The 27,259-nt window shown below is 41.1% G+C and overlaps 1 protein-coding gene across 4 annotated transcripts in view; it reads right to left on the bottom strand.

Annotated features, from left to right (window-relative positions):
- LOC128304321 (longitudinals lacking protein-like) overlaps positions 1 to 27,259 on the bottom strand; it is an 89,071-nt gene that overhangs the window by 26,264 nt on the left and 35,548 nt on the right. For 2 of the 4 annotated variants that reach the window (XM_053041497.1, XM_053041496.1), the window contains exons 7-8: positions 5,184 to 5,867; positions 1,006 to 2,617 (exon numbers count right to left, since the gene is read on the bottom strand). The exons of 1 other annotated variant lie outside the window; for it this stretch is intronic. In XM_053041497.1, coding sequence (XP_052897457.1) covers positions 1,125 to 2,617; positions 5,184 to 5,867 — 2,177 coding nt within the window. In that variant the 3' untranslated portion in view covers positions 1,006 to 1,124. Of the gene's footprint in view, positions 1 to 1,005; positions 2,618 to 5,183; positions 5,868 to 27,259 lie in introns of those variants that run through there. One more of the 4 variants, XM_053041498.1, reaches the window with a different exon arrangement.

The raw sequence follows: 27,259 nt of genomic DNA, 5'->3' as shown, positions 1-27,259 counted from the left end.
TCACTTAATCGTAAAGAAAACATTGCGTTTAAATGTAGCACGACTGTGTGGACCGGAAATGCAATGCTCTCATCCGTTTGAGGAAGATGCAACACAAAACACTTTCCACGCGATCCGAGAGCATAGAAAAACCACTCGGAAACACACACACAGTCGCCTTAATTTGGCTCCGTCGTCGTTTTGTTTGTATAAAACGCTTTTTTGTTATAATGATGGCAAAATCTCAAGTATTACACGTAAACGCGTCAAGGAATTTCCTTAACACCTAGGTGGCTAATAGCAGATGTAAATGATAGACTGACACAGGCAGGCGATAGCGTACGCATTACCGGAAGTATACATAAATAAAAGACAAACAAAAATTAACAGAGACGTAGGTCGTGTCGAGAACATGTATGTTTCAATAGCTTCCTCTCCTATATGCTATTTGTTTACAATTTTTGAATTATCGTTAAATATGCTGGTAGTTAAGTCATTAAGTCATAATGATAAAAAAAACCCGAATGAAAAAAAAACAAAACATACATTAAAACCAATATTTCTAAACCATTATTACATGTCCACACATTTATTGCGTGGACATGGAAAGCAAATGCTCGACCTGATAACACGCCATTAGATTGAAGAACAGAACCGAATCAAGTGCCGGGTGTTGTCTATGCCTTCGTTTTCATCGAGATTACATGCGTTTGGAACAAAAACAAAACTGATCTCAATCTTCCAAATTGTTGTCCCACGTCTGGATGCTAAATGATCAAACATTCAGCGAAGATCTCGATCGATCAATTTCCAATCGACAAGCTTCACATCAGTACGAGGATTTTGCACAGGAGTCCTTTTTCGGTTAAACGATAACCTAATGGACACTCCGCAAATCAATAACACCAAACGGTTGCAGTGTGAAATACAAGCAAGAAGACTAATATTTAAAGAGTTTGCGTGGTGCAAAGGCGCACCGCTACCCTGCATATGATGCACCATTCTGAAAAGCTCACTGGGGTTTATCGAAGGGTAAGGTAATAGAGATCAGAAAATGTCCCTACAAAAAGGGGAAGGGTAAGCTACAGCAACACCGCCGTGTTGCGTCAACGCAGAAGCAAAAGGAAACATTAGTAGTTGATCGGTTACATCGAATGGCGCGATTTGTTCGATCTGCGGCGGCTTTCGAGCTGTGGCATCTCGGCATGATGTTTGCGTATGTGCACTCCAAGATTGCCGCGCTGCTTAGCCTTGTAGCTGCAGTACGGACACTGATGGGACGCTTCCTTGCCACCGCACTCGACGTTTTCGTGGCGCCGCAATGTTGACTTCCAGCGGTACCGCTTGCCACAGTGCCGGCACACGTACTGGCGTACCTCCCCATCGTCCGTATCACTTACCACCGTCGATTCGTTCACCGTGTACTCGAAGTTACGCATTATGTTCGGATTCGCAAGCAGCGCAAATTTGCTATCACCTGCCGAAGCGTTCAGCAACTTCGCTCCACCCGGTTGGCCGCTATCCTTCTTCAGCTTCAGCATCTTGGTGCTGTACTTTGTGATGTGTTCGTCGTCATCGTCGTCACCGCTACCATCATCACCGCCCTCATCCATCATGTCCTGATCATCGTCATCACTTTGAGATCCATTGTTGTCCACATCCGATGACATTTTGCTGCCTCCCCCGGTAACGAGCCCGATAGTCGACGGTGTCGTTTGTTGTTGCTGCTGTTGCTGCTGCTGACCGGAGGACGTCAAGGTTGTGCCTGCTGCTGCGGCGGCTGCTGCAACAACGTTGCTGAAATTCGCCGACACCCCATCGGACAGATCAATATCCTCGATCACCGAATAGTCGAGATCGTCGATCATGCCCGGCGGAAAATCGGCACTCTGGGACGTATTCGATCCGGACGTTTCGTACTCATTCACGGTGTACCGTGTAGTGACAGAACTGCCGCGTGCACTAGCGCTGATTGCCGCTATTGGGATCTGCTGTATGGCGGATGCGTTAATCGCCGTCAAACCCGGCGTTCCCGCACCGGTGATCGTGACGTGCTGTTGCGATTGGGGCAGTTTCCGCGAGAGGGAAAAATTTAACAGCTGCCTCTCTGTCCCCGCCACCGTGGTGGTGGTGGTCGTCGTTGACGGAACGATCTGCTGTGGCACTTCCTGCAGCTGTACCGTGGCATTGGTGCCGGCGTTAGCATGCGATGGCGTTACGGTTGGGATCGTCAAGATCGGCATCGTTATGGTGGAGGACGTTATTGCCGCCGGTGTGCTGCTGTAAGGATTCTTTACACGCGAATACTTGATGCGCGGATGGCTTAACGGTTTGCTGGGTGCACTGAGCATACCGTGGGGTACCACTTTCCGCACACCGCCTCCATCACTCTTCAGCACGGTCGGCACAATAAGCTCGTTAGAGGACGCGTCCAGCTTGTGGATGGCAACCGGTGTGGTGACAATGGTACCAGCAGCGCTGACGATTGATGTTCCAGCTACGGTGCCCGCCGGAGACGCACCATTGCCGGCCGTTACGCGCTTGCCAACCATCGCCGTGCCGGCGACCGTTCCCGGTGATAGTGTAACGTTTCCTTTCGCGATAGTAGTACCGGTCGTTGTTTTGATCGGCAAGATATCTATATTAGCCGAAGGATGGCCGCATTAACCCACAAGGCACACAAGAAGCCAATGAATGATGAGAGAGGAAAAAAGAAAGAAAAAGAAGGGACCATGAATATACATGTTCTAAATGATTTCGCTTCGGGTTTTTGTTTTTTGCTTCTCAACTCTTCTCAAAATTGAGAAACAAACACAATTTTGCAACCCTATTTAATATGATTTGAAGAAAACACTGTTACTTTCATGCACTGCCACACACATACACGCACGTGATACAATCGTACACTTAAGGTCGAGAACCGTTTAGTTCACACTTGGAGAAAGTACAAAACAGCTGTCAACCGTACTTTGTGTGTCTGTGTGGCAGGAGCATATTTAACATAATTAAATGTTAACCGTTCGAACTCGAGAGAGAGAGCAACAGCGGCACAGAGCGATGCCTTTCGCAAAGCAAACAACCTCTTGTACCAGGTGTTCTCCGAAGGAGTTATGAGAAAGAACGCGCTGAAATTGTTGCTTTTGTCTTGCCTAAGAACTTATCTATATCTAGGTAGAAACAATGGTTGTACGTGTGGAAAATGTTCTTTGTTTGATTTAAGTGTGTAAAAGTAGGTGTAAGTGTACAATTCAACAAATTAAAATGTGAAAACGCGATGATTTAAAACAGCATCACAAGCCAAACACACGATAACATATGGAATATAGGAAAACAAAGTTCAGAAAAATTCACTCTTAATTCATACCTTTAAAAAAACAAAAAACTGATAGCCTTATGTCATAGTATGTTACTGCAAATACTTTAGAAAACACAGCAAAAGTAATAATGGTAGTAATAACAAAATTGAAAAGAGTTATTAAAGAAAAAACAAAACAAATACAGAAGTTGTTAGAACGAGTAAAGAAAACAAGATAAAACGGTTTTCTTAATAACTATGCAGGCGCATCGATACAATAATACGGAGAAATCGAAAAAGAAAGCCAAACCATATGCACACACCACACGAAAAGATTAATTCCAACATAAGTATCGCCATTAACATAATTATTAGCAATCTTTTTTTTTATCTCAACATACAACAGTTGCATGGTCAAACAATAAAGTTTGTTGTTTACTTTTTAGTTAAATGTACTAGTTGCTCTTATCAGCTAATAAATATTAATGCAACAAACTAAACATTAAAAGAAACCTTCCAAAACGAGAACCCAACTGCACCCAGTAAATATTTGCAGATAATACATAAAAGTACCACAACACCAATCGGAAAAGAAAAACCGTAGATAACCATAATGGGAGAAACGCAAGGAAAAAAAACGTGGAAAAGAATAAAGTACAAACAGAATACCCCACCGATGAAATGTTTTATTCGAGAACCCCGACCACAGTTGAACACCACCGACTAGTAGTAAAGAAATTAATGCATTAAACAAATCACCTTATCACAGCGAGTGCGAAAAACCGAAAAGAAGAGAACGAGAATTCGGAAATAACAGAGAGAAAAATAAATACCAATCACGAGAGACACAACAGGGGAAAACCACCACAAAATTAGTATTAATAATGGGGAGAAATTAATATTTCCCCGATTCTCTTATTAAAAACTATTTAACATAAAGAGAGAATGTGTTATAAAGAGAGCTTCACAATTAGAATGATTTACCCGCCCGATTACTGATTGATTAGTAAAGCGTGAGAGTTGTGCGACGTTGCCAAACATCATTAAACCATGATGAAATAACGTTCGCCGGCACAACCGCCAGTCACCAATCAATGTTTAATAAAACTGTCTATTACTTAAGACAATTATTGTTAGTGGGGAAAAGAATGGCTATCGTATACTAGCAGTAAAGATTTGATCCGAAACATCAGAACAAAATTTAAAAAAAAAATTCTAAACAAAAAGATATATAAGAACATGTACTCTAGCACATATCACATCACAATTAATTTCCCTGTTTAAGAAATTATAAAACTAATCTGCAGTGCTTGCAACTTGTTCTCCAAATAACAATATCATAATATCACAATAAGGGAACATCATTAAAAAGCTACGGAATTTAACTACTAAAATAAACGAAACATAGTGAAAAAAAAACAAATAGCTTGAAAAGGTAAGAAATAACATGATAAAATTATTTAGATGAGAATGATACAAACAAAAGATTAACGTGATGTGAAGTATGCTGCAGTGTATGTTGTTCTTTAGCGATCGTATGTTTGTCGCTTGCAATAATTTGAAACAGAAAATCGTTTAATAGTGGCAGATGCTGGCTAACGATCAACGATCGCGATCATGTGTAGAGTAGTGTAGAGTAGAGAAGATAAAAAAATTCAGATGGTTCATACAAAACAGGAAGAGCTTTGTATTGCCCGTGTATGATCATGTAGCCATACACCGCCTGTATATAAAACCATGTAAATGATTCTAAGCCAAAAAACAATACAAGAAACCGACAGATGAGAGTTAATGTGCAAAACGAACGAATATCAGAATAGTAATATAGCAAAGTTTGAAGAGTTTTCTGTGTGAGAGTATATGTGGTGTGGTGGGTGGGAGGGTTGTTTGTGTTTTTGATTTGTATTACCGCACTCATCGAATATGTACGTCGTCGCCGTCGTGCCGTCTGGATGTAGTTCCGTCTGTTTGATAATCTTTTCCTTCTTGAGCAGATCCTCTATCCGCATAGCGTCGATGATGGTGGCCGTGGTGGTATTACCAGCCCCAGTTGTTCCACCGCCAGTGGCGACCAAGGTCGCACCACGCATAGGCAACATAACCGTCGTGCCGGTGGCACTAGCACTGTTCGGTGGTTCCGGTGATGGATCCGGATCGGCCGTAAAGAGAATGTAGTTGTTGTCCTTCTTTGTGACGACAATGTTTTTGCTCTCCAGCAAACAATCGTTCAGTACGACCGGGGTGGCGTGTGTGATAAGTGTTGCGGGTGCCGCACCAACACCACCACCATCGTTCGGTTCGGCCAACGTCGCCGTTATGGTCATCGTTGTACCGGCGGACGTTCCGGTAGTGTCGCACAAAACATTACTGCCTAGCATATCATTCGTCTGCTGCCTGTCCGTTTGCCGTAGCTGCCGCACCTCTTCATGGTGGGTAAGGATAGGAATATCGCTCTCGTCTAGCAGTAGCGCAGGTTCCGCTGTTGTAACCGTGATGGTTTTTATCTTTTTCGCACCGGTCATACTTCCAGCCTCGCTCAATGAACCGCCGGTAGCCTGTCTCTTCGACGACAGTATCACGACTTTACGTTTGCCTGCAACGAAACAAAGATGGTTGGGAGACGTTAGTACACCTGTTGCATTCTACGCGCCCATCGACAATTGTACACATCCCCCAAATAGCTACTTTCACCAATTGCTCTACGTTATGTTCACTTTTGTGTGCGATGTTTGTATGTGTTCCGGGGTTTGTGTAACCCGGATGTGTTTTATCTTACTTTTCACTGTTACATGAACGTTTTTTTGTTTTTGTTTTTTTAAACACATACTGCTTTAATGTTTCATTTTCATTCTATGTTTTCCACGCATTTCACATGCATATGGATAGTATCTATTTAAGTGTTTGTTTTGTTTTCTTTTTAGAAGAACTTTAATGGTATGGTACGAAACTTTAACTATTGTGAATAAGGATTTTTTTTCAATTAGAGATTTGCAAACTTATAATCACAATTTTCTTTACCCTTTAGAGTGCAGTAAACATTTGGATTTGGAAACAAAAAAAAACTCAAATTGTGTGTTATCATTTAACCAAAATACAAAGCTAAAACGAACGATATCTGTTACACGGAACGCACAATTACATGATAATTTTTAAAAAAGGAATAGAGGGAGAGAGAGATAAAAAGAAATACGAACAAAAATCAACACATGTCTGGCCAAAGAAGCATTGTACGACACAAACACCCGTTATAAATTAAGCTGACACATTTTCGTGTATCCATCACATTGAGGAGAGAGAGAGAGCCCATATCCGCTAATAAACCAGGTATTGCGTTCTCTGAAATGTAGAACAAAAACTGAATAATACTTGCTAATATGAACATTTATGTACAACATCACAACAACACACGGCCAAACAGAGGTTTTGAGAACGAGTTTTTATTACACCACGTATTTGTTTATCCAACGATCCCAACGATACTTGTTTGCTGTTCAGCTTATACTCTCAGCTACCGGGTCTTACTTTTTTCCAGTTTTGCAAGTTATATTACAGAAGAAGAAAAACAATTTACCACATCTATTAGACAACTGCGCATTGTAATATTGCAACATCTTAGCTAAAGAATATGTTGAGAAAATTATTCTGAGAAAACAATTAGTGTTACACCCATTTAAAGCAAAACAATATTTTAAAAGCTAATGAAGTGGAAGCTATTTGCGGTAATAAAATTTGTTTAAATTAAAATTTCGTGAATAAACAAAAATTTAAACTATATCAACAGATGTACATTACACATAACAAGCAAGTCCCAGAAACAATTATATGTTTTATTTGCTTTATTTATTCACTTATGTGAAAATTTGGTACTTTTCAATTTACTATCCCATCTTTCTCAAGCAACTTGATAATGTGGTAACTGGAAAAATATCTATTACTATTTAGAGAAAAAGACTGACTTTAAAGGACGAATTGAAAGTACATCACGATATGTATTGCTGCTCTGATTAACTCTCGATGCTAATTAATGGTAAATGCAAAACCCTTGATCATCGTTGCATATCGGATGTTATTATAATTTAGCAAAATGAGTGTACATCATTTTGGTAATTAATGTTCAATCGTAAATAGTGCATTGCATTATTGTTTTTCTTCCTCGTAACAAACATTGCACAAGAGGGCATCAATCACCTATTCCTTTCGGAGTGTTGTGCTGTTCATTAGATGGGAGATGCTTCCATATTCTTAGGAAAAGGAGTATGATTCCGTTCGACGCATTTTCCTCCAGAGGGTGTTCACACACATACATCCGTACCGAAAAAGAGAAGAAAGAAAGTAAAAATGTTATTTATCAGCAATATAATCACCAAGCATGTGATGAGAAGGAATACAATATACAACAAATTACAGTTTGTGTCTACAGAAAACACATTACAATACAAACCCATCCGGATGAATATTACACAGGTACGACGACACCACCGCTGCAAGACATCGCATAAGTCCTACCTACATAAAACTTACACAATTTAACAACAACAAAAAACAATCGTTTAAGTACAGCTTTGCTTTTGTCTTTGTTTTATCAGCATCAGCTGTTTCCTGTATTTGAATTCTCAAACCGCCATGGCACTAATTATTCGACATGATACTATTTTGTTCTTGCTGCCCTTCATCTCCATGTTCTTCATCTCTTCACGTTTTCCGTCACGTTTCACGGTTACGCGGTTTTGGCATCAAATCATTCTAAACGATTTGCCACTACACAATTGTGTTCTCACCATTTTTTTGGTTTGTTTGTTTTTTTTGTTTGGTTTACGGATGATTATCTTTTGATACACTACATTATTCAAACGTAACAACAACAACTGTCTGGCACAAAATTCTACCGACAAAACGACTTAATGAGGTTTTTTCTCTCTCTCTCTCTATTGATATATATCACACTTTCTCTACTAGGTATATCTTTTAACGGTCGCATCAGCGTGTCACAAAGCATATTATACACATGGCCCGTGTTTCACACCCGATCCCATGAATCGTACCGCGGAAACTGAGGATATATAAACCGAGCGGCATCAATGCTGCGGCGCGCGTCTTTCATGTGCGTAAAATATGGCCATGCAGAGTTGGGTAAACCGATGAGAGACCATTTCCCTAGCTAATATGCTGTCTTCTGTTTCCTTTCCTATCAGTACATAATGTTGATCTAAAACAATAAATAACAACAGGTTGTGGGGTACCCTCTTTGGACCATACACAACACAATAAGCTCGCGAACACCATCCACGCCGTCAATCCGCGCACATCAAAGGATATGTGTGTTAAGTGACACCGATCTTAACCGATTTGTGTATGTTTTTTTTTGTTTTCTTATTTTGTTTCGTTTTTTTGTCACTGTTGGATCGTAAGTTTACTATGCATCCGGGCAACTAGAACCTAAAACGACTAGAGCAAGGGTATGTTAATAATGTGTTTGCACATTCATACGCAAACGGTCTCACCACCGCTGTATTATCAAAAAAAAATATATAACGAAGTATAAGTATAGGTGGTTTGGATTTTTTTTTCCTAATTTGTTTGTTCATTTTCTCTCGCTTTCAGTCATGCTTTGTCCATTTGCTGGTTGTTGGCACTTAAAATGAACCCACTGAATGATCACTTGACGAAGCACGAAGATGTTGGGGTTGATGATGCAGATACTGCTGCTGTTGCTGCTGCTGCTGCCGCTGCTAGAAGTAGTACTTAATGCAAACACCTGACTCCAGGTGACGTTTTAGGTGCGATCCCTGCGAGAACGCTTTCCCGCACATGACGCATCGAAATTTCTTCATCCCGCCACACTCGTACCTGCGAACGGATAAATGATGAGAGCGAAGGAAATGGACAGAAAACATATTTGTATATCATTCCGTGCTGCTGGATCTGCATCTGTCCCACATATTGTGACAACAACTCACACACAAAAACACACATTTATCCAAAGTTTGCCCCGCGTAACGCTCTCACCTGATGTGTCGCTGGAGCGAACTGGCATCTTTGTAGTTTTTATCACAATCACGCCGCGGACACTCGTAGCGCCCGACGGCATTCAGATATTTGGACAGATCGGAAAACTTTACATCGTACAGGAAGTCGTTCAACTGCAGAAGGCTCCGCCGGCCACTGTCCGACAGCGCCGTACTGGTGGGGCCCGCGCCTCCTCCACCACCACCGCGACGACCGCCTCCTGTCCCAGCAGCAGCAACCACCGCCAGCGAGGACGAGGACGATGAGGTCGTAGTAGATGACGGTACCACCGAACCACCACCTGCATATGCAACAGAAGGGAGAAACGAATCCAGGAGGAACACATGTTCAACAACTACCCTCTTTCTGTCTTGTTTTTTTTTTTTTTTAATTTGCGCAAACACTGAACGTACACAACACAAAACGGGGAGGAGGCGAGGGTGGTTTGGGGTGGAAGAAAATATGCGTTTCAGTATGAGCTCTTGTGTGGTGATGAGTTCTCTTTCTGTGTGTGTGTGTGTGTGTGTGTGGGTGTATTGAACCCTGTCGATCGAGTTATGTTTCCTTTCTTTTCGAGGATCAAGGGGGAGGGATCGTGATTGATTGAACGAAAACACAAAAATATACGCACAAGGAACTATTATAAAGAACAAACACACACACACACACATTTGTGGCACATGTGTTGGACACGCAGAGGAGGGACACACACTCACACACATTAATAGCACGCTACTTAAACAATTAAATAACACGTAACATCATATCTCTCTCCACACGCGCGACATAATAATGTATGAAAAACATTCAAGAAGGATAACGGCAGAGGGGGAGGATGGGGGGGGGAGGGAGGGGGTGATTTGTTTTTCATAACTTGATACTATGTATATAACACATATATTAAACAGAAAAAAACGGAAAATCACTCCTCAACAGCAATGCTTTTGTCTATATCTTCTATTGACTCCACACACACATATTGGGGAACTAGGGGATACATAATTCTAAGCGACTTAAAGTGTGTATGTGTGTGTGTATTTCCAATTATTGCATCCAATCATAAGTAATAAATGTGTGTTTGTGTGTATAAATTCTATTAAAGGATGATAAACCTTCCAGTAATATATAAAAGCTATTTGTTATCAATCAAGAGGGCTTTGCGAAGAAGAAGATTGAGCTAATACAACACAAATGGGGGGAGGACACCACCCTAAATGTGATCTTGGGCTAACAATGGCGCAACACAACACTCAAACACAGCACACACACACAGAAAAACGCACGAACGAAGAGATCACATGCGCGCCCTAAGTTCCTAAAAAAACAAACAATATTGTGATGATTTGAAATATTATTATTATTCCACCGGGGGTTTTTTTTTTGTCTTCTTGCGCTCCTTTTAAAAGCTTCACAGCTTCCTCCAACAAGAGGCACAAACACACACGCACACTAGAGGCATTTTGGGAGGCCTGTGGGGAGCGCAGGGAATTGGGGGGGTTTATGTGTTAGCTTTCAGAACACACAGGAGGAACTTGGCATTTTTAATCCACTCTACGGTAGATGTGTATTGATGTAGCGAGCGGATAAGTGGCGCGATCGTGATGAAGATCACGATCGTGATTTATGGGTAATCTATTCTGGAACCGACAGAACTTTCGAACACACTGGCTGAAACTGAAGAAAGGTACATTAGTCAAACTACTCGCAAGCCATACAGCTCTGCACCCCAAATATCATCCCCGAGCGGTTCCTTTTAAATTTGGCCGCAGCAGCCCGCGAACAAAACTCGAAAACTGGCGAAATAAAAAACCCACTAACAAAAGCGAAAAGGGACAATATTTTACGGGGGTTGGGGGGGTTGTTTTTGGAAATTTAAAATAAAACGACGGCTGGCACGCTTGGCTGGTTTTACTGTTAGTCACGTAAATTTACGTATTTATCTCGTAAAATAATTTGGCTCATATTTATTGGTATGGTTTTTTTTCTCAGTTACGACATTGGGGAGCGGGGTAGGGCAGTGGATGTGAGACGGCACGCGGCTCTGCTGTTTGTATATATATATATCATAATTGAAGACTTCCGCGTCCTGTCTCCTACTACCTCCCGTTCTTTAGTCTCCATTCTCAATAGCTACTGTATATATGCTAAAACACTATCATCGAATCAGCTCCCGATCAGTGTTGTGCTAAACTTGAGAACGAACGATCTTAAAACTTATGACGTGAGTGGGTGTGTATGTCTCATAAGAGATGAAATTATCAAAATAAAAATAAAAAGATCCTTATGTAATATAAAAGAATGCATAAAAGCGATGGTTGTAAAGGGGAGGTGTTTTTCCCCCCTAATCTACATTAAATATACCGTTTGCTGAATGTTTGTCTCCTGTACGGTTCTCTATCGACTTCTTCTCCTGCTCGAGAATAGGTCTATCTTTTTCCGAATGAAATTAAAAAGAAAAACACTCAAAGTGAGAGTTATACTTCCGAATCACTTGTGTGCAAGGGAATTTCTGCCCTTTTCTACCCTCTTCTAGTAATAGTAAAATATGGCCAACAACAGTCATGAGATGCGCTTTTTCTTATGCATGTGTATTTATGCCGCCTTCCTGAATATCCTCTGACTTGACTGACTGAATATCTTAATACGATTGAGCCTCCAAGTGTGTGTTAGAACTAACAATATCTACCTATATCTGCGTAACTCTTGCGCGTTTGTTTTGTGCTGTTTTTTTTTTTTTTTGTTTTGTGCCCACCCCTAACTTTGCTGTTGCGTTTAATGCTACTCTTTGTCGTGTATGTCGTGTAATTCTAGTATAAGTAGATGGCGCAATAGTTACGTTTAATTTGGTGTGCAGATTGTTAATAACCGGTGCCCCCGCGTCCAATCGTCAGCGGCATAAAGACAAGATGAGATCAATCTTTCCGCTAATACCCTTCTTCATCATTTCACCGGACACCCTTCCACATCTGATGATGCTTTCTCTTGTTCATTTGGTACAAATTGGACATAGTGTTGTCCACCGCTTTCCGAATACAGTACAATAATACCACCGGGAACTATCGAGGTACAGGAAAGCTTTTTTTGTTATTGTGTGTGCAGAAATAGGCACGTGGGAATTAGCAGTAGTTGCGTTTCGTATCACTTTAGCGACGTGTCAAGCTTTTTTCTTTTAAATAAAAAATACAATTATCGTAACCTCCTCCAATGCATTAGCTGCACACGCGCTTTTCATCATTCTGAGGTATACACGTTTGAAAGAAGACAGCTAAACATAACCTTAAAAAAGTCTCAAAGAAGGAGTCTCTTTCTTCACCACAAAAAAAACTCCCCTTTCTTCAAGTCAGTGATGTAAGCCGTGGAAAAAAGTGTCTGGCTTCACTATAAATTATTGAAGAAGAAGGAAAATAAAACTAAACGATCGCACAAAAGTGAATTGAACAAAATGAAGTACACACACACAATACATACATTACATAGAGGTTTGGTCCTCCACCGTCACCCAAAGAATGGAACGGGCGAGAGGATCAGAAACACAACTGAAGAAGAAAGTAAGATCCTTAATATAAACACAAATGGCACACACGTGGGAGGGGGGGGGGGGGGAGGGAGAGTTTCCTCCCCCCCCCCTCTCCCTTTTCTACTCTTCTACCAACTACTGCATCGGGGCAGGAACGTTCTTGAGCGCATAGTCGAAGAAGAGATTCTTAAAGTTCTGGTACATCATCGACTGCGAGGTGCTGACCGGTTCGATCTCTTCCTGCTTCACCATAAGCGCACCGACCGCGAACTTCTCATCGAGACTGTCCGCCGTCCCGTTGCCGACCCGGTTGTTCCCTTTACCCTTGCCCTTGCCGGTAGTGGCGGCGGCGGCGGCGGCGGCCGCCGCGACTGCTGCGATCGTTGCCAGATCGCCACCATCATCGCCGCCATCGGTCAGTTCGGCATCCGCCGCCGAACGTTTGGTAAACTTAATCTCACCGCCGCCACCCTCGGTGCCGCTGCCCGACCCGCCACCGTTCGACGCGGAACCGCCCGGTTTCATCGGGCCCGGTTCCATCTGGATGCCGTGCTTGGAAAGCATGTGGCGCACCAGATGGTACTTGCGCCGGAACTTCGACTCGCAGTGATCGCAATGGAAGCGGGGCGGTATGCCGATACATTCGTCGCGCATGTGCCGCTGCAGGTGCCGCTTGCGCAGGTAGCTTTTATCGCAAACCGCACAACGGAACCGCTGCATCGTGATGTCTAGAAAGTTACTGTACAGGAGGCTAGTCATTTTATAATCTACGGTTCAACATACCGGAACACACAGTGTGCGTGCGTGCGTGAGTGCGACCAACGACGAGCGTTATTATAGTAAGGACGATGATGAACGATGATGATGATGATGATGATGTTGATGATGATGTTGATGACGTCGTACGATGATGATGAGAAGAACATTGTGGTTGGACCAATGGCAGAAACAATAATGAAAACATATGTGTGGTTCACGTGTTTGTGTTTGTTCGAAATGATAACCACGCGTCACGCGTCACGCGTACATAACCGGAACAGAGAAAGGCACCGTAAGAAGGAAAAGAGAAGAAAAAAGAACGAAATGATACCGGAAACGGTGTTGAGTGTGGTTGTAAACAATTGTAAACGAATTATAAAAAAAAAAACATAATGATTGGCCAGTGGTTGGTCCAGTAATATCTCTCTGTTTGCTCTACACGGGCACGAGCGCGCTCTCTACCCTAACCAACACTACACACACTAGGAGTACACAAAATGGTAGAGCTGTCCAAACACAACAAAACACTGACGCGACGACACTATCTCTCATATGTTTATGCGCTAACCTAGAATTTTTTTTATGTTCTAGCAACATCTAAAACATTCCATTATATATCGCAACAGAACCATTTTCGGGTGATGGGGAAAACAGGAAGGGGGGAAAGGGCGGGAGAGTAATAATAGTTCTTTCGGTAAACAAAAAACTAACGGGTGTGGGGGGGGGGGCTCTCCACAACATACTAAAGACAACTTTAAAGAAAAAAAAGAAACTAAACTAAAACATAATAAAAACAAACATAAAACTGGAGAACTAAACTAAATACGTAAACTATCGTCCTCCTTACTTTCACGTCCTATTCTCCATTCAGTTTCTCTCGTCTGCAATACATGTAACATTCATCTTTCCACAGGACGAGACAACATTCTAGGCAACACGATCGCTCTATAATTACGCTGCATGGTAGCGTGCACAACATGTGGTTGACAAAGAAAACAATGACATCTACTAAATAAAACTTATTAAATTAATAATAAGAAAGTAAAACAATAAAGTAACTAATACAATATAACTTAACGGTAACGGTTCATCAATCGAAAACGGGAGAAAAGAAAACCGAAACGAATATTGGTTGACCATTTATCACGTTGCGAGACCAGAACAAATCGAAAAAGACGAGAAGAGAGAGAGAGAGAGGAAAGAATAAAATCAACGTAAGTAATATTTGGAAAATAGAAAGTTGCGGTGAGAAAGATTATACCCATGTATGTGATTGTACATTATTATTCAGTTGGATTTACTACAGTTGGTATTTTTTTCCATCATCTGTTTGAGCTTTTCCATTTGGTTTTATTTAACTTATTCTTCATGTCGCTAATATGCGTTACTGCACACCAACCTCACAAAAACAAGTTGTGGTGCGCGTAACACCAATGTGTTTTATAAACAATTTTTCGTTTGCTCTAAAGCTTTAAAGCGACAAACGCGTACTGGAAACAATTTTCCTACTTTTTAACCTACGCTCTAGAGCCTTCCTGGGCGCCACACTCTCCCACCCTGTCTTTTTCCTCCTAAATTGAGCACTTAAGGAACAGTGTTTATGTTAAAAAAAAACGGAACATAAATAAAAACAACTACAAGGTATTTTTTGTTTTGGAAATACCTTGGCTTCTCCTAAACATTCTTCTTGTGAATGCCGTGCTTTTGTTTGAGATGAAGCTTTAAATCGTAGCGCCAAGAGCACGCAAATGGACAGTAATCACAACGGAACCGTTTGCCGTGAGCAGTGGTACTGCAATCACCGGTTGCCGCATGAAGACCGGCCTGCAGCAGTAGGCCAGAGGCAACCGTTATCCTGCCACTGCTGCTGCCGGTGGCAGCGATACGGGCCGAACGTCCCGACGGTTGCCGCACCAGACTAATCTCATCGCTTTTGGTGGACAGTAGGGACGAGGAGTATTCGTTTCTCACACTGCCGGCGAGTGTGGATTTGCCATGGTTGGGCACGATCGACCGGATCCTTAGCGGATCCACGGTGCGATCGCGGCCAGCAGTGGTTGCTTTGGAGGTGGCGCACAACACCCAATCCTGTCCCTGCTGCTTCCCACACCGACTGTCCGCGTGGGCGACAGCCGATGAAGAGGAAGCGCTCACGCTAAATCTACCGCCAGTACTACCACTATCGACACCTCCGGATGGTGGTAGCGAATGCCGTTGATGCTGTTGCTGGTGCGGTTGATGCTCCTGCCGTGCTACGGACGGTACCGGTGAGGTGGACAACGAAAGCAACAGCACCTCGGCGGGGACCATTGGAATAGGCCCCTCGGGCAATGCTGGTGAGTCGCGGTGGCGATGGTAGGCGGACAGCATCATGCCTGCAAGTGCATCTATCGAAGAAAAATCAAAAAGGGTAAAAAGAACACACCCATACTTCAAAGGGTCCAGAGAATAAGCAACGGAGAATTCAGCACGTTGAAGTAGTTCAAACAAAAAAAAAAAGAAACAATAATGGTTGTTCGATAAATGCAACCTTTGGTGGGTTCGATGATCTCTATCTTTCTCTATCTCTCACTCAGTGTTCGCGTTCGCTTGCACAATGTGTCCTTTTTCGATAACCATATTAAGATAGTTACGTCAAGACACTCCAAAGAAGGGCAACAAGTGTAGTGAGGGAACTAGGATAACAACAATTCTAAATAGAAATACAGACACCCAAGGCGCACACTACGTCCTTTTTTTTTATTGAAAAAAAAAAATTATATCAACAAACAATATAAATACACCAACACAAGTGAGAGAACAGGCGAGTGTGCAAATTATATGAGAAAGAAGAAGAAGTTCACCAAATTTTAAAATAAAAGTAAGAAAATAGAATAACATTAGCATATTTGAAACCAAATATATTCATCGATTCGTTTCCATGTATAGTAGTAATAAAAAAAAAGCCATTAAAAAAACACAAGAAGGACACATAAGATGGGAAATAAGTTATCAAAAAATGATTTACCATCAGTCCGCCCCCAACAAGAAGAGGAAGAGGGTGTGTGATTGTGTTTTGTGAGTGCGCTCCAATATTAAAAACAAAGGGGGAGGAGAAAAAAAGACAGATGCAAAACAGGATATTACACAGATGTTCTTAAGCATATTAACCACCACGAGAGATTTACTTTACAGTAGTTGTTTTGTAAATGGCCTCTATATAGTTCCCTATCCTCTTCTGGTTATATTATATATATATCGTTCTTTGTACATACACAAGTATAACTTTTCACCTGCATTTTTGTTCTCTATTTACCGCATATACTTATTGGTTTATTATTTAATCTATGGTTGAGAGAGGTTGAAGTACAAGAAGTTCACCGTAAAGTGACTGGTCGTGATACCTCAACGGATATCGGTTGGGACAAGGCGACAGGGACCATAAAGTGAAGGGGGGTTTCATAAGAAAGACAAAAAAAATCATCGTTTTAGTGTAACTTCATTTTATTGCTCATTTAAGTCATTACAAAAGTTTCCGCCCACCATCATTCCTTGAGTTTACCAACAGTTCAACGTTTAAACGGCCACACAGACGCATTAAAAAAGGATAATGGCATAACAGTGGAATGTTTGTTCCGACTTCTTTCTTTTTTTCTTCTTTTAAAATAGGTGTCATTCGCAACAACATCATTTTACATCACAAATTCGCACCAGCGGAGTGTCCCATCATCATTCATCGCCTGTACGAGAATTCGTAGGTGTTGGGCTAAGGCGGCCATCCTCGGGCAGAGCGCCGGCACTGCCGGTAACAGCGGCAGATGCAGCGGCTGCCGCAACAGCAGCGGCACAGTGTAGCCTCGTGTTTGATATGTGCGCCTTTAGGATGTCCTTGCGCGAGAACCGTTTCCCGCATTTGAAGCAACCGAACTGCTTGGCCACACCGCACTCATACTTCATGTGCCGCTCGAGCGTGTACGACAGTGCGTAAGCACGGGGACACCGTGGACATTTAAACGAGGCCGATGCGGGCGATGTGCTGGTCGATGCTGCGGCAGCAGCGACCGTCGACACAACCACGGTTGTCTCGCAACTTCCATGCTCATCGATAGCTTCGCCACCGCCACAGATACTACCACTTCCGGCACAGATAGAATCGTCACTGTTGCAGCACGCGATCGCCTCCGGTGGATGTAATGATGGTGGTGAGGAGGACTGAATAATGGAATTGGTTCCCGAAGTGGTCGTCGTCGTCGTGGTCGAAGCAGCGACAGCGGCAACTGCTGCCGCGGCACGCAGTGTAGCGTCCAGAAGTCGTCGCGTGTGCGTACGCGGACAGACGCTACTAAGCCCGCAGACATCGGGCGACATAAGGCAGGGTGTTGTGATGGGCGCATGCTTCATTGATTTGGCCGCCATCAGCGTCAGCGCTGAAAGTAGAGAACCATCGACACAAAGATCGAACGGAATGATGATAGACCTGAACTGATAACAAACGGCAGAGCAGAAGGGAACGGAGCAAATATTGCTGCTTTCATCTTTCACGAGCTATTCGCATACGATTTTCGAAAGTTATTTAGACACAAACTATAAAACAACCGCAGAGTAAAGATGTTAGCAAAGGAGGATGTGCTGCCGATAGAAACATTTTTTTTAGAGAATATTTTAAGTGCCCTTCATCCTGTTACCTTCAGTACCTATCTCTTCAATTACCAAGACCTGAGTGGTCGCGGAGACAAATAGTGCTCAATTATAGCCTTTTCCTCTCTGCCACACAACTAAGTTGCGTCTACCGTACAAAAACCAATGAAAAAGCAATAAAATAATTTAAAAATGAAATGTGATGAAAACAATTTCCACCAAAGGAATTACATGGGGTTGGTGGTGGTGTGTGTGTGTGTGCGAGAACGGAGATGCGAAACTGTGTCGAACAAAAACAATTTAAAAGCTTTAGACACTTTATGCGTGAAATTCTTCAACAAAAAAACACGAAACGGATAAACTTTTAAACCATTTAATATAAATCGAAAATGTTGATACGAAAAAACAAAAACCAAGAATGAATTTATGGTACGCGCACAAGGAGCGAGCAGTGCTTTCTTTTGCACCTTTCAAAAAGCTTTCCTTTAAAGAGTTATTAATTTCAATTGCTTTTCTGAACTCTGAAAAAATAATGAATCTTTTTCGCGTGACGAAACATATGCTGCGAGGGAGGGGACGAATAATGTAGATGGAAACAGTAAACAAGGCATTAAAAAAGCAAACAACATTTTAAAAGAAATTGCAATAAAGGATAATAAGAGGCGGCACGGGGAAACAAAAACTCCTGACACCGTTTTTAAACGAACAATTTTCATACCGATTGTGGGTTTTGTGGAGAAATAAACTCATCTCATAGCAGCAAATTGGGCGAAAGAGAACTCTATCCTCTACAACGAACAACGGAATGTTAAAAGCAACTTAAAATCTCATTTTAATGTGATATTACCCTTCTTCATAGTGTGCCATTGAACAAACGCTTCAAAAAACTTTGTTTGCTCATTAGTTTTGTGCTTGAAAAAATATCTCTTTTTATTTCGACCATCTTCTTTTTAAAGATATCAAATACTTTTTGGCTAAAACGCATGTCGACACCGTTTGAGTGTTATAGAATATTTGGAACATCAAACCACAAACTATTTGTGCTTTACGATCGTCACATAGGATCATGCTTTAGTTAGAATTGTTTGGACGATGATCATCGATGGACATCTACCAGCATTTGATTTGCCAAGATAGAGGTCCCTTGCAAACGACGCTATAAACTTTTCTATCTAATGCTTTATGAACAGGCAAAAGTTCACACAAGACAGCATCACATTTCGCGCGCTTCAAAACGCGTTAAATTGATCATTTGCATAGATGGGATTTTAGGTAATCATACCCCAGTGTAGAGACCGCGCCAGGAATGTGAAGTACATGCATAACGCTAGAGAGATGCAAATTATCCACATCGCTTCAGTAAAACCATACGAGAAGATCGTTATACGCACATGTCCCCTGATACTGAAGGCAAGCGCCTAAGCCATTCTCCGCCTTCTTTTCTATAATGATCAATAAATTTAAAGTTTCCGTCCGCGAATTGCAATGATCGCAGGAGCCAGCAAACATCGAGTCCCTGTGATCCCCGTTGCCAATTACCAAAGCAGCACAACACACCCTTGGGGCTGTGATGATGCTTTCTAACAAAGATTTTCTAATAAAAGTAAACAGTTACAGGTATGTTATTTATTGTTGGGGCTGCATCGGTGGTTACTATAATGCACGCGCGCTAAATCCGGTGGGGTCAATCACCATTAGGGGGGGAGGAACACACCAACCCTCGTTTTTTTTTTGCGCACTACGCATCGAACGCATATTTGCATACCTGATGATGACGTTAATTGAAACACAATTTACGATCGAAACATTCATAGTTTTCAAAATAAAAATCCTTTCAATTACCGCGTCCTCATATTCCAATGAAGCGGGCACCACCATACGGTGTGATCACAGGCAGCGCGCTAATGGAGAGAAAGACAGTGCGCCGCTAATGTCGCATATGAAACTGCGCGCGCGCCTAGACTTAACGCGACACAATTGCTGGCAATAATGAGCACGTTTTAAAAATCACACAAACCTCCTGGTGTGTTGCACCATGCAAACGGATTTCAATCTTAATAAATTTGCGACAAGAAACAGTATGAACATCATCTGCCTAGCGATGGCTATAAATTTACGTCGATTTATGCAACTGTTGGACACAACATGAAAGCTTCTTCAGCATTATTTAAAATATCACAAAATCCTGGACTAAATTGTTGCAGTGACACACATTTGCCATGGATAAACGATTCCAAAATAATAGAAAGCCTAATTGAATATTTATACTCATAACTTCCTGCGGTAAGAACCTATCCATCCACAAAGAGTGTCATTACTTCTGATTTCTGAGATTAAACAGTATCATGTTAGTTAGTGCATGAATTTCACACATCTGTTATTAAGTAATATAATATAATATCCAGATAAAGGCCAATCAGCCGCACCAAGGACTGACTATCCGGCTACGTGGTTAAAATAAGTCCATACGGCCGTTCTAACGAAAAAAAAAATAAACATCCCGATATTTGGATTTAATTGTACAATCTCTAATACAATTTAAAAAATGGCTGGAAAAACTGCTTGATTGGTCTAGTGTTGAACACTGCCCCTTAAGCATTAAAATCCATCTACGTATAATCTGATTCTCACGAATACGTATTTTTTAAACATCATCCTCAGGATTTTCTGATAAACTCCTACTTTTTATAAATCAATCTGACATATGGAAATAAACATAAACAAAATGGCAGCTTGTGGAAATAGGCAATAGAAATTAATTCTTTGCTCGGAAAATTTGCTTCAACAGTGGTGGTATGTGTTGTTTACCTTTTGCGCTGTTACTGCCATTTTAATTCAGTTTCAAATTTGACAATATATAACTTTTGTGTTAAATCTCTGAATAAGATTTAAACTTTCCGGTCAAACTGAAAGATAATAATTCAGGACCTTTCATCAAAAAAGTCAACAATTTAACAGTTTGTGCATTATAGTTTGTGCAACTCTGGTCGGCTCTTCTTGTTTTTCGTTAAAATTTCTTCTAGTAGGCGCTTACTTCCCGCTTTGTAAAGTTCCAATAAAAACCTAAATCCCTCACAAATCATCCAATTGCACATTATTTCTTTATCAGAACAAAATTTGATGTTCGAAATATTCTATAAAAAAAATGTGTCAACAATTTATGGTGCACCTCTCGGTACCCGCATGCATCATCGGTGTGTGTGCGTGCATCATATTATACTTACATATGTTGTTCCTTATTCAATACATCAAAAGACCGTCGTCCAATTCTTTCGATTCTACTAAATCGGAACGGAATCCTCCACAACGCCGTACGTTGAGAAAACAAAACAAAACGTCCATGGACAACGATGACTGCTGTATCGCATTGCAAGCAAACCACATTCATTCGTCCCACATACACACACACACACATACACACTTCAACAGCAACAGAGCAACAGGAGTCATACAAATCTTTCGAGAGAAGGAATTTGGAAGGAACGCAACAGTCACGATGTCCTGTCAGTATGTAAGATGTTGTCTATAAAAAGCTCCACCAACCAGCCATGAACGGGGTTGGCCATTCAAAAAAAAAGCTCCATTACCAAGATAAACAATCAATAAATGTCGATTGATTTAATTACAATTCAAATATCAAACAAAAGCAACAAAAAATGGTTTGGTTGGTGACACAGTGATCGTTTGTGTGATCTTTACTTGAAACGATATTTATGCATCTTAATGTATTTGAGAGCATCATTCCACAAAGGATAATGAAACAGAGTTCCATTAACAACAAAAATTCATAAGGTTTAACAACACTGTCTACGTCAAGTCGAAAATGTCCTCCCGTAATGTGCAGAGTTCCTACAGTAGTAAGCAATATGTGTTCCGTGTTTATCAAACTGTCATAATCTTCAAGAATTCAAGAGTACTGAATAAAGTTCCATCAGTGTAGAGTGAGTTCTAGTCAAACGAAAGGAAAAATGGAATGGAAGGTTTGTTCTTGTGTATATCGATGGGAAAGTAGGACATTTGGGTAGGTAGGAAAAGGATGTTTACATTCATGTAATAAATGTAAATCATTAACTATCTTAAGACACTATTGCTACTTTCCCCTTTGCAACGATACTATTGCATCGGGCAGCGTACTTACCTGCCATTTCGTGTCCCTGTATTTCTTGTTCTTGATCTGCCAAATCTCCAACAGGAAACACTATCACAAGATTTCTTTGCGTGGCTACAACGTGGGATTTGCGGTGGGTGTATTTCAATACGCATATGCCAAATAGAAAGTCGTATAACTAAGTAATACGGAAAGAAGGATAGAGGTTTATATTTTTGGTATAGAATAATTGTTCCCTAGAGAGAAATTCAAATCACAGAACTTGATGCAATCCCAAGCTCAACTTTTATTATAAATTTAGATAAGAATTTAGTGAAGACATGAACATAAATTGCGCATCATTGAGCATCTTCTTATAAAACAATCAGAATAAACCTCTTAAACGTCTTGCCGTAATGCTTCGTACACCACCTTCAATTTAACCCCCAAATCTTACCTTTATACACCCCCACACGCATCCACGCCGTCGTCTACCATTTACCTCACTGCAAACCGGGTTTGAGCCCGATTTGCAGCTACAAAAACATAACCGCAGGAGGAGATGAATTGCCGCAAGATGTGAGTGCTGCACACGACTGCGGGCTGCTTGCGGATGATGCGATCGATGCAGCCGCCGGACGGAGTTGAATGACCGCGGCCCGCGGACTTGAAAATCAACTCCATTTTCACCTTCAAAAACCGTCACACAACACACACCGGATATGTAATAAGAAGAACACCACTAAAAACACCACCGCGGTCACCACACAGCACACTTTGAAAAAGAAACTGAACAGCAACAAAAAAAACCATCACCAACATGATCACTTTGCAGGGGTCGTCTGCGCACCACCCGCCACACACTGCCAACACTTGGTTTTCTTCGTAACACAAAACCGCACTTGCAATTTATTGACAGAACGACTGACGCGCGTCACACACGATTCACGACGTTCCGCCACGGGGGGCGGGGACAAGGGCAGCATAAAACGGAAGAGAGTTTGTTACTGCCCAAAATGAGATGTAAGCTCATTTGCATGATTTTTGGCGTGGCAAGGAAAACAGAAAGAACGCAATACAAAACGAAGGTACCCGGACGCGACAGCTTGACAGCGAAAAGGCGTGGGGGAGAGAAAGGGAGTGCGCGCGCGATCGCGGAATTTCATGATCGACCCAAAAGCGTACACGATAAGTATATTCGCGAATATACCAAAGAAAATACAACAAAACAAATCTATACGCAAAAACGATACATGATAATTTTGCACGGCTTAACACAGGAAAAACCGGTTACCGACATGAACGCGCATTCTCGAACACGATCCGATGACTGGCGGAGATTTGGAGATTTACGTTTTTGACAGATTTGACAGAACATGCAACGCCACAACACACCGGTGTGAGCGAGCATTATTACTTACGCTACCAAACTACCTACACGACCGTACAGAGATAGAGAAACAATCAAGAACACAATGAGAAGAACAACAGCGAGACAGAGGACGGGGAAAAATATCGTACCCGCGACAACACACCCGCAACGACTGGCGCAATATCCCTCTCCTCCTTAAGATTAAAAACTACGGGAGAACTAACGAGAATATGTTGTCAAATATTTATATATTAAACGCTCCTTAAACGTTGAACATATTGAACGCATCATTGTGCACACCCCTGTGTTTCTTTTTGTTAATGTTATCACGCCTTCTTCCTATGGAACAAGGCCCATCTCTACCAAGGCATGCGAATATGTTATGATTATATCAACATCCCGATTTACTCTTTGACGCTGAAACAACCATTAGAAATGGGGCCAATCAACTGTCGTACAATTGTTATAAAACTGTCATACAATTGTTATACAACTTTCTAGGAAGTCGCATGTCATACAAAAAAAAGAATGCAATGACACACTCTTCTACAATTCTGGGGTTAAAGTAGTAGAACGAGGTTCCACTAAAAATGTTTCCTTTCCACTGTGCGTTGCTTTAAAAAAATGAGCAAAGCATCGCCAACCAAATATATAAAATCAAATCTAGAAAATGGAAACAGTTGAGCGACGCCGAACGGGGAACAACAGTATAACAACACCAGAACAACAACCATGGAACGGTGGAAACAACCGAATAAGAGAAGGAGATACACAGTGCAGACCCGCAAAGAAATAAGCGGCGCTCTCACAATGCTTCAAAAAATACAACAACACAAATTAAACTAACAAATTAAATTTGCGCTATAGGGAAATTATGACAGAAAGGTAGAAATAGAGTGTGTGTGTGCGCACAACAGAAGGTTTGATATATCAGAACAGAAAAACAGAAAAGTGGAAAATATTGTTTAGCAAAATGATGAAACACAGCGACACAGTGGTGAGGAAAATACAGTGTGAGGCAACAGGCATTTTTTGGGCGGTGTGTTGTAATGAAACCAGGCGGAAATTGGGATTATATTCGAACAAAACTTTAACAGAAACCCAAGTAATCGTGTTGTGAATCCCTCCCGCTTTTGTGCAATTATAAAATAAAACAAAAAAAAACTATTCAACATAACACACGGATTTGCAGTTTTCATATAACAAAAAAAAAGATACATGCAACAATAAAACTTTCATAATAATAAGCTACTAATATTGAATTTTAAAACAAAACAAAACGTTTGCTCGATAAAGTTTAAACAAAAAGCAGTACTAAACTAAACTACTGGCATGTGAGAGCGAAACAGATCATGTTGAACGTATATAGAGGAGGGAAAAAGGAAGCGTAGAGGCGAGATTAAAAATCAAGTAGAAAAGGAATCAGAGAAAGGAAATATTATTTAAACATCAAATAAACATCTTCACCAAGGAACTGTGATTGTGTCATCTAATTAGACGACAGTTGAACTGCACAGTTCCTACAAGCTTCTTAAGATTCATTATTGTTCTATTCAGATATTTGCATCTACATGTTGTCTAGTGGTATATATTTTAAATTGAAAATCTTCTAGTTACATTAATTGCTACTCCACATTCGATAAGAAAGCGCAATAACCATTTGGTTACAGGAATCTAAAGGTGTGAACATTATTTTCACAAAAAAAGATGATCAGCAATTGAAATTAACCAACGCGCTCGTGTGCATATACCCCATCATCATGTAGCTTTATATTGTTCTCCCTGCCCAAACTAATTAGATCATCAACATCCACTGATGATTTATTCAGTGATTATATTTTATGCGAAAAACAACCCAAAATAGACAAAACTACCGAGAGAGGAGAGAACACACCACATATCCAACCAACCTGCCAACATTCATTGAATGGCAATACTAAAAGGGAACGCAACAATCCGGTCTTTCGATTTCAGTACAAAACACATCTCGATTCGCAAAACACCACCACCAATAAATTGTAATAATGAATACGACACGCGTGACAAAAGCCAACGAATTTGCATCGGCAATCCGGGGAAATGTGTACGATCACCCAATAACAAATAAAATTAAATAAATGCACCACAAACGCTAACATTGGAATTTTAGTAAGCTCCCATTCACCACGCCACACCGCAACAGCTACCCCCTGGCGCGAACAAACCCGCTTGCGCTTTTTGACGAAAAGCTTACACACTAAGGGAGGGCACAGCAACGGCAACAAAGTGGTTTTAGAGTTGTGTCTTAAAAAAGCCATACAGAACATTCGATTAAATCAAAAGAAAGCTATTAATGTGAGAGATCACAACAGACAAAACGAATATGGTGTGCTTTCATCGAGGCAGTGTGTAAAAAGTGCATTAGGATTAGAGGGGATACAAAAGAAGTGTGTAGAAGATAAATCAAAACAATTAAATAAACGAAAAGCATCTTGAGGTAAACGTGAGTTAAAGGATGGGTTGTGTATGTGGATGATGCGAAGGATCGCATGAATAGGAGGAATAAACATATGAGAAAAGGAAGGAAAGGGCGGCGGGTGAGAAATCTTTAACAAATGACAATTATTCTTTTACAAACTAATGCATTTAAAACAACTATGTCAATACTTTATGAACTAAAAAAACAACTTTTCTAGTCACAATTGTGCTACGCATACCGATATTTGCAAACGCGAAAAAAGGAGATAAGTTACACAACACTACACAACCACCAAAATAAATATTTATATATCTAAATTTTCAGTTCATTAATCAAATCATTTGAAAGAAAACAAAAACGAAATGTACATAATACGCAAATGCGCAGATATATAAATACTTCATTATAGATATGCGAGGAGCAAATGTTTGTTTTAGTTGTAAAAATAACAACATTCATTAAGATCTACTGATTATAGTGTTGTTTTTGGCGGGGGGCTTCTTCGAGAGGATGAAGTCCGCATGGAGTAGAAGCAAGAGAATCATTATCATTAGCTTAATAGGAGGTAAGTGTTATAATTTACAAAATTCTTCGTGGAAATATCGCGTCCCGTTGAGCAACAAGTGGACCCTATCGAATAACTCTGCCATTTTCACGGTTTGGACGCCTTTTATCTATTCTTATCGGGGCACTCGACCTTTGTTTGATGTATAATTCAGAATTGATGCATATCAATCTGCTTGTTTCAATTGATGAGAAGAATTTTAAATAAAAAAAATGTATATTATTATAAAAATAAATAACTCATCGTAAGGTTTTTTTTTTAAATGGCATACTTAACGAAACTTGATCGAATTGGAACACGGTGTTTCTACCTCTCAACCTAAATTTAGTTCGCGAAGGTGTGGTAGTAGAGCAAAACGGGAACGAAAAACATTCCCAAAAAGGAATCACGGTCACCCTGTGCACCGTTGGCGCAAAGCGAACAAAACCGCGGCCAAAGATTACGGTTAACGTTGGATTGTGTTGCTGATCCGCTTAAGGAGAAACATAGAAGGACATGGCACACACCTTGGAGAACCTCTCAAGAATACACCGAACCTGACATATATACTCGCGCCACACAAAGCTCATCTCAAAACCAATTCCCACCAACGTACCGGGACCTC

This window comes from Anopheles moucheti, chromosome 3 (genome assembly GCF_943734755.1).
Source record: "Anopheles moucheti chromosome 3, idAnoMoucSN_F20_07, whole genome shotgun sequence".
Taxonomy (NCBI): domain Eukaryota; kingdom Metazoa; phylum Arthropoda; class Insecta; order Diptera; family Culicidae; genus Anopheles; species Anopheles moucheti.
Note: the sequence above shows the minus strand (reverse complement) of the source record. Positions and strands in the feature narration are given on the sequence as shown.